The sequence below is a fragment of the Cyprinodon variegatus genome, unplaced genomic scaffold (assembly GCF_000732505.1).
Source record: "Cyprinodon variegatus isolate N-32 unplaced genomic scaffold, C_variegatus-1.0 Scaffold966, whole genome shotgun sequence".
In the NCBI taxonomy this organism is placed as follows: Eukaryota; Metazoa; Chordata; class Actinopteri; order Cyprinodontiformes; family Cyprinodontidae; genus Cyprinodon; species Cyprinodon variegatus.
In genome coordinates this window covers 24,183-32,406 of record NW_015151419.1, presented here as the reverse complement: position 1 = coordinate 32,406, position 8,224 = coordinate 24,183, and the positions used below count along the sequence as shown (strand labels likewise).

The following is an 8,224-nucleotide window of genomic DNA, read 5'->3' as shown; positions in this document are numbered from 1 at the left end:
GTTTCCAGATGGATATGCGGAGCAAATCCATCTGGCGGAGTCAGGTTACCTCTGACCACCATCAATAGACAATGCAGGTGAATTGTCTTGCCCAAGGACACAAGGACACTGAAAGTAAGAGCTTGAACCGCCAATCCTTTGATTTCAGGACAAACTCCTACATCCAACGCCACTGTCGCCCCATAATGGAAGACTGGATAGATTATTTTACCCTTGATTGTGCTCTAACTACAGAGAGGAACAGTACTTCTTTTCAAGCCAATTTTAAAGCTATTTTCCAAAAGATGAAACATTTTTAGAGAAAACAGCTAAAAGATAATCCACACAGTGGCAAATTCAGTTTATTTACATGGTGCCATTTCACAACCAATGTAAGCGCAATAAACTCCATGTTGAAAACGGTTAATTAGGTTATTCAGCCTCAGCAGAAGGCAGCTTACACCGAGTGTGGTTGAACTGCAGATATCTTCCTGTTAAAATGGAGTTTTTCTCTCCACTGTCGCTGTATGCATGCTCTGTGTAATGGATTGCTGTAGAGTGGTAGAGTAAAAGACACAATGCAAGTGATAGTCTACTGCCTACATGATCCAGGAGCAGTTTATCCTGCAGTGATGCACAAGGGTGCAATAAACATGTTTGGATAGATCCTCGACCACTTTGATTGGATCAACTGATCAAATTGTGTCTGTAAAGTGCATTGAAATGGCATGTTTTATAAATATTCTTTATAGAGGAAACATGAGTAAATTGAAAGTGAGAAGAAATCATAACTACTCATTGATTCGTTTCCACCATTTCCTGTTTCTTTAGGAATATTTGGAATAGTCATGAGATAATTATTCAGCTGATAACATAAAATCAGAGATCTGTAGATAGGCCTACCTAAAGGGAACTATCGCTGGTTGATAATCAGTCAACATTTCTTAGTTTAAGAAGATCCTGCTTCCACTTTTTATCTTTGTAACAAAAGCTGTAAACAGCAGAAACCATAGAACAAGCTCTTTACCTTAAGGTCATTGATTAGAAAAACATATGTACCAGGTGGACCTGACACCACTTATGTAAAAAAATATATAACAATTAAAAAATGGTCTGAATTGAAGCTGTCATTGACTTTAGGGTAACTAGTAGTTTTTTGCTGCTGTTCCTGTGAAACATCTTGACATTAGCATCTAAGAAATCACTGATAATATGGAGCTGCAGGACAGATGGATGCTGTTACATTTAGAAAATGAGCAGGGAGGTTTTCTTTTTTTTTTCTTGTGCCTTCAAAGGGAAACAGCTCACTGGTGGTCAAGTGATTCTTCAGGATCATAATGCAATTCTACATAGAGCAGTTTTCATGCTTTATGTTCCCAGTCTAGCAAGGCTCTACATTGTAGGCCAATGCCTCTCCTTCCCTCTGCTTTATATGTGCTGCTAATTCCAAGGTAGGCCCTCCTGCCTTGAACGTAGGAGGATGATTTCTACCTTGAGGCAAACAATACCTAGCTGACTATTTGCTCTGAGCTTGCATTTCATAAAGTTACTTTCGTATCTTTTTCTTTTTATAAAAATTTCTATTTCAATCTTCTATTTTCCTCTGGTTAATTAGGCTTGGTTGTGTTGTATTGAAATATTTTGCACAGCCCTCGTGTCTGTCTATCTGTATTCCACAAGTTGCAGTGAATGTAATAAAATTTTTATACACTTAGTTTTAGCTCTCTTATCTGCCTCCTTTTATTAATTATTGTCATTTAAAACTAATTCAGTTTAATAACATGCTGATATCTCAGTGACATCATGGGGTGTTGCTAGCTTTTTATTTAAGTGGTTAAAGGTTAATTAATGACATTAAAAACAGTGATAGAGCCCTTTTGGGGATTGTGATGCATAAATACTTTTTTAATGACCATTTTAATCAGTCTGACTAATAAGCTATTTTGTTTTGTCTATTTTAAAAGTATTTTTTGTTAGTTAAATAGCCTTAAACACATACCTTGGGAATGGTGTCCATAGACTCTTCATTTTTAACTGCTGGTTATATAAAGACATTCTAGACATTTTGTGGTGCTGAACCGGTTCTGGATCAGATGGACTATTGGCAATTTCTGGTGAGGAATTAAAACAGCAATGCTTCAAACTTAACTGGGATCTATTTCAGGTCACAACAGGAGAATATTATTTAAGAACATTCCTATAGATAAGATAATTAATCATTTTTATGTTTTTTCTTTTCCAAAATTATCAGCTGATCAAAGAAAGGCAAATAATTAGAGCAAAAATAAACATCAATAACAGATGGTGACGTTGGCAAACAGATGGCTAGACTTATCAGACTGAAGGAGAATATTTGAAAATTCACATCTACATGATTATAATGTACACAGAAAGAAATTCAAAGAAACATTTTTTTAAGTCTTCTGTTCATTTATTTGTTTTTACAACGTTTTGTCAGCTGGAAGTCTTGAGCATATTTCAAAGCATTTTGGCAAACAAACGGTTACAGGTGTTGAAACAGTTCAGTTTTCAATTTTATCCATCTGATGTGAAATAAACTGCTCCAAAAAGGAGCAAACGATACGCTATTTTCCCACAAGGTGGCGCGAGAACTATGCTTATTGAACAAAAGCATTTTCTCTTTATTATGTGACATATTTTGGAAAGCAGTGATTTTCAAGGCAAAAAATGACAGATACCTAACACCCTCAGTTTTTTTTATTTTCTTCTTCTCTTCTTACAGATCCAAGCTGTCATAGCAGATTTGTCAATATTTTCAGTTGTTAGGCCGACATTTTTATTTTAAAATTACTTACAAAAACACAAACTGCAGCTAAATTGATTGGATTAAGATACAAGAGAAAATCCTAACATTTGGTTTCAAACACATTTCGGAACAGTTGTTTTATTGCGCAAAGAGAATTGAATAAATGATCCGTTTGGGTGGTCACTTCTTTCTTTTCTTTTCAAACTGGTTGTTCAGCTCTTTGTTATCGAATTTCTGATCATATTCTTATTCTCACCTCGGCGAGAAAATGTCTCCAAACTTCCAAAAGTGGGAAAGCTATCCGAATTGTGCGCTGTGAAGGTTTGAGCTCTAAACGGGACGGTCATAAATAGGCATCTTTTATGGACTGGCAGACTCTGGCGTGTGAAAAGCCGGGAATGAGCAGGAAGGGCAGGGACAGGTTTTTACATTGAATCGGTGTGAGTTGTTTCCTATAAGCTAAACTCCGCAGAGGAGGAGTAGGGCTCCTCCGCGGAGCGGACGGAGAACTTGAAGTGGCGCCGCAGGTAGCCTCCGTAACGTTTGTCCCATTTCAGGTTATTAAGCTTCGGCCGGACCCTCCGCATGAAGCCCCCGTAGCGCTTCTGGAGCTCCTCCGGCTCTTGACTGTCATCCTCCGCGGAACTTCTCCTCTTTGACTTTGGGCCGAATTTGCGTAAAAAGCCTCCGTAGCGCTTAGCGTAACTGTGTGGGATGGGCTCCTCCGCCGCCGGCGCGCCTCTCACCTCCAGCCGCTTTAGGAGCTCCTCGTAGTTCCCGGGAAGGGCCACGGTCTTTAGGACGGAGTTTTCGCGCCACGGGGAGAAGGTGAACACTTTGTTCTTGTTCTTGTCGATGCGTTTGATAAACCCGCCGTAGCGCTTGACCAGCTCTGCCTGCTGACTCTCCTCCGCCTCCGCCGCCTGATCCTCGGTGAAGTCGGCGAGCCGTGGAGCCAGGGCGCAGCTCTCCATCTCCTCCCCATCACACTCCGCGCTGCAAGGCTGTGGATGACACACAGAGACCCGTGTGACACGGCAGCTGAGCCTGACCTATGCGCGCAAACACCACGCACCTTTTACCATTTAGTTTTCTAAACTCAGAGTCAACAAAAAAGGTTCGGCCATAGGCTATATGAAGACACATTTTATTACTTCTGTTTTTATATTTAATGGACCGAATAAAAAAAAAGTTTGCTTTAACTTCGGCTTCTATGGTTAAAATGAAACATGAATAAAACGACTGGTTCGCTTTTTTTTTTCTCCTACCAGACTGCTGAAGGCGGCGTCAGGGCGCAGCATTTGTTCGGCACATCTCTGGCACTGTGAGGAGCACTCTGTGTGGATGCAGGGCGGTAGGCTCAGCATCAACACCAGGACGAACCACTCCATACTTCCGCAGGTTCCTGAGCGCACGCAAACCAAAGACAAGGCAGCAAACGGTTCATTTCCAGGATTTAGAGACTCAATCGGAACCTCCACCTTTAAACATGGAGGTTTTTAAAACAATGCACATATTTTCTTTTTTAAATTATAATGTATTTAGTTATTTTTGGATCGTTGCGCTGTGCGTAATCGCGCGCAACACTCTCTTAATATTTGATAAGTAATGGAATAAATAAATAATAATAAAAGTGGTTTCAATAAAAGTTTCGATTATAAGAAAATGAATGAAATGGAAAGTCACTACCTCAGAAGCTGGACAGATACTTTTAACGTCTCTCTGTCCTCCGTTCTACGCTGGCTCCTTCCGCCTCGCCTTCTTTTTTTATCTGCGGAGCCTCACCCGTGTCATCTGAGCCACTTCTGTCCTTCAACCAATAAGAAGCAAAATGTGCTGCATAAATGATCCTAACGCCTCCGTAGTTTAGGAGTTTTCAACAACGCCCACACTGAAAAGGTGGGTGACAGAAGCTATAATCCATCATCGCTTCGTAGCACCATCACTCCATCTCTGGGGCGTCTGGATGAAACCATGGGCTGTAAATCCCACTGATCTTCATTTTCCACTCTTCTGCGACACAGACTCAAAAACTGAGCCCCCAAAACAAAGATAGAGAAAATGTCATTTTGGCAATAATTTCCCCACTGATGCAGACTACAAAATGTAATCTTTACCCTACGTTCCAGGCAGGGACAGATTTTGGAAATTTTGGGCCCTAGGCAAAAAATAGGCAGGGGGCTTTCTGAGTTGAGAAGACAACACATAAAACAGACCTATTAGACAGATAGAGAAATGTTAATAGAATAGACATCCATTATTTGTTCTAGGTTTTGTCTCTCTCTTCTTGTCCCTTTTCTTATTGTTTCCTCTATGTTTTGTACTCAGCTGACTTTTCATGCTGTCTCAAAAGGAATGAAAGATTTTTTCCAAGCACTAAGCTCACTTAGCTGATTGCTCCTTCCTGTGTTTCCAAAAAGGTGACGGCAAAAGTAAATACGGTAACCCAGTCCTTCTTTTCACTGTAGACAAGCCATGATCTGCTTATCTGTTCTCCATTTTTCATTTGGGTGAAATAATAGCTGCATGAATCATGACAGCAGACAAGATGGAGGAGAGCAGGAGGCGGGGTTACCAATCTACTTGCTCTGGAGAGCAGAGTTTGGTGCTTTTATATGTTGTTGCCAAAGTCTTCAGTAGCAGAAAAAACTCGCTGGATTTGGCTCTAGGTGCTTTTGTGAAATAAAAGTGTTATAGGCGTCTGAAAAGTCGCTAAATATAGCGACAAAAATGCTAAGTTGGAATCACTGCTCTCGCACTGTTTGTTTTCTAAATGGTTTGCTGCTGTCTGTTTAGACCTTTCTGAACATGTGCAGCAAATGGGCTGATCCAATATGGTGGACACCATCTTATCGAAAGGATTTTTATGAAAAATAAGGAATAGTTGTATTAACCATACATGTAAACAGAGTTTTCTGGGGGCCTCCCAGGAACTTGGGGCCCTAGGCAACTGCCTAGTATTGCCAAAAGAAAAATCCATCCTGGTTCCAGGTAGCATTTTGTGGAGTAGGGGTTAAGAGTAAGGTCTTCTAAAAAGCAAATCACATTGCTTCCACAGACAGCAACATCATAACTTGTGCTTGCAAATATACACACAATACAAGATACAGCAAATCTAAAATATTTTTTATTGTTTTTGCTTTGAAATAGGTCTAGAATTTGTAGTTCATGCGCAACAATATATTGAATGGATTAGAAAATGTATTTATGATGCTCTATTGAGTGAAAACAACCAAAAACAAAAACTTTATTTAAGATTCTTTTCCCTGTACCCACATTTCTGAATTACCAATGTTTTTGATTAGCTGTGATCAGAGAAAATGATCAGAGATACCAAGTATACGCTTAAAAACACAAGTCTGTGTTATTTATTACTTATAATGTATTTAACATGGTGAATTATGTTACTGAAATGTTCACATTTGAAATTAAATTCAAATTAATTAAATAGGTCGGTATTTGGTTTGGCATTAGTTATTTATTTTGGAATATGGATTTGAAAAATCTTGGAAGAAAAACGCAAAAAGGATTTCTAGTGTATTTTTTGGTTTAATCTGAAGTGTTCATTACACATGAAAATAGATTTGTCAAAGGCTGAATCTTTAGTAAGCAGAAAAATATCTGTGCTTTTAAAAAAGAATACATACACACATAATGACAGACATAGAGTCAAAGATAAAAGACAACCTCAGTTTTCTTTCTACTGTTCATTATGTTCCTCAGGTAAAACAAAGGTGATCCACTATTGGAAGAAATTGACTTTGAATGGTTGTTGGTGCCAGATGGGTTGATCAGATTATTTCAGAAGCCGCTGATCTACTAGGATTTGTCACTCATAGCCATTTCAAGGTTGTACAAAGAATGGTCAGAAAAAGAGAAAATATCCAGTGAGTTGGCAGTTCTGTGGGCACATATGCTTTGGTGATGCTAGTGATCAGAGGGGAATGGCCAGACTGGTTCCAGCTGATAGAAAGGAAAAAGTAGCTAATAGAAGCAGGAGAGTCGATGGCAGAGGAGGGCAGGATGTCCATGTGACTGTGGATAATAGGGAGGGATGCTTAGCTTCTTCCTGAGCTGAACCTGTAAAAGAAAGTATTCAGTTCATTTGCTCTGTCCAGACTCCCATCTGTCTGATAGTCCTGCTGGTTGAAGCTTGTGAACTTCTTCATCCCTTTACCTCACAACCCTTAAATTGTTCTGCTGGAGCTTGTTTTCCAGCCTTTTCCTGTATGCCTCCTTGCTTTTTCTTATCTTGACCTTAAGTTGCTTCTGTAAACATTAATTCCCTGTCTCCCTTCTTAAAGGCTTGTTTATTTGTTTTTCTTTGTCAAGCAATTTCTTTAGATCACTTTATGATCCATGCTTTTTTATTTGGGGAGCATTTCACTATCCTGGTAGGGATGATTTTATCTACACAGAAGTTTATGTAGTCAGTCTCACACTCAGTCTTTCCGTTGATGTCCTCTCCATGTGGCTGACACAGTGCATCCCCGTCTGTACCCTCATTGAACCTTGCAGGACTTCTTCAGCCTCCTGTGACCGTCTTCTTACAGTTATTTTTAAATGCAGGATGTCTCTAAGGAGAGCGGAGACAAAGGACACTCCTATTTTACTAAACAAACCTTCTCCTGAAGAGGTTAGCTCTGTGGAGAATGTTACTATGGTGACTGAAACAGAGGTTGAGGAAACTCTCTTTGTGAAACAGAAAACTCAGAGTTTCCCATATTGCAGGTTAATAAAACTTAGAGTTTTATAAACAGTGAGTCTTTCCACCATGAAGGAACCATTAGGGGTGAATGTAGAGTGGGGGCCAGAGGGGGCCATGGCCACCCTTGGCCAATCATTGGCCACCACTGTGGTCACCCTTACCAGGGGATTTTTTTGTTCTCCCTGGTATTTCATTAAATACCCCTGTAACAAGCAGTTCTCTAAGCCTAAAGGTGGCAGCAGTGATACACCTATGTTTCTCAATTCTACATTTAAACACTGGTATATTAACCAAAAACTGAATAAGAAAAATCATTCACAACAATATATATGAATAAAGAGGACTAACACTGAACATTTGCTCTTTTATAAATTAGTTTTTTTTTTTTTATAGGTGAGAGTTTATCCCTGTAGTCATCTAGGAAGTTAAAAACATTTATATAAATTATCTAGAACCATACATTTATTTAAAATGCACTAATGTATAAATATGCACATGGCTTTATCAGCAAGGACCCTACTGAAAATTTTGTCTGCCTTCAGTGATTAATTTGCGTGTTCATTTTCCTGTCAGTTTAGTTTGACCAGTATAGATTGACCATAAGATGTTTTGGTGCCTATCGAGTTTGCCTGACCACCCCTATGAAAATGTTCTGGAACCCCCACTAGTCAGGCACCATGCTCATGTGGCCCCCTTTGGAAATCCCTTAGCCACCCCGTTAAAAATATCCTAGAACCACCACTGCATGAGAAAGATAACAATGGATGGAG

The 8,224-nt window shown here is 39.5% G+C and overlaps 1 protein-coding gene across 1 annotated transcript; it reads right to left on the bottom strand.

Annotated features, from left to right (window-relative positions):
* Nucleotides 1-2,696: 2,696 nt before the first annotated feature.
* Nucleotides 2,697-4,510, bottom strand: pdyn (prodynorphin). The gene is made up of 3 exons (XM_015398847.1): nt 4,436-4,510; nt 4,015-4,151; nt 2,697-3,750 (listed from the first exon to the last, which is right to left on the bottom strand). Exons 2-3 carry the CDS (start codon nt 4,135-4,137, stop codon nt 3,199-3,201), a joined length of 675 nt encoding a protein of 224 aa, XP_015254333.1. The 5' UTR covers nt 4,138-4,151; nt 4,436-4,510; the 3' UTR covers nt 2,697-3,198.
* Nucleotides 4,511-8,224: the final 3,714 nt, after the last annotated feature.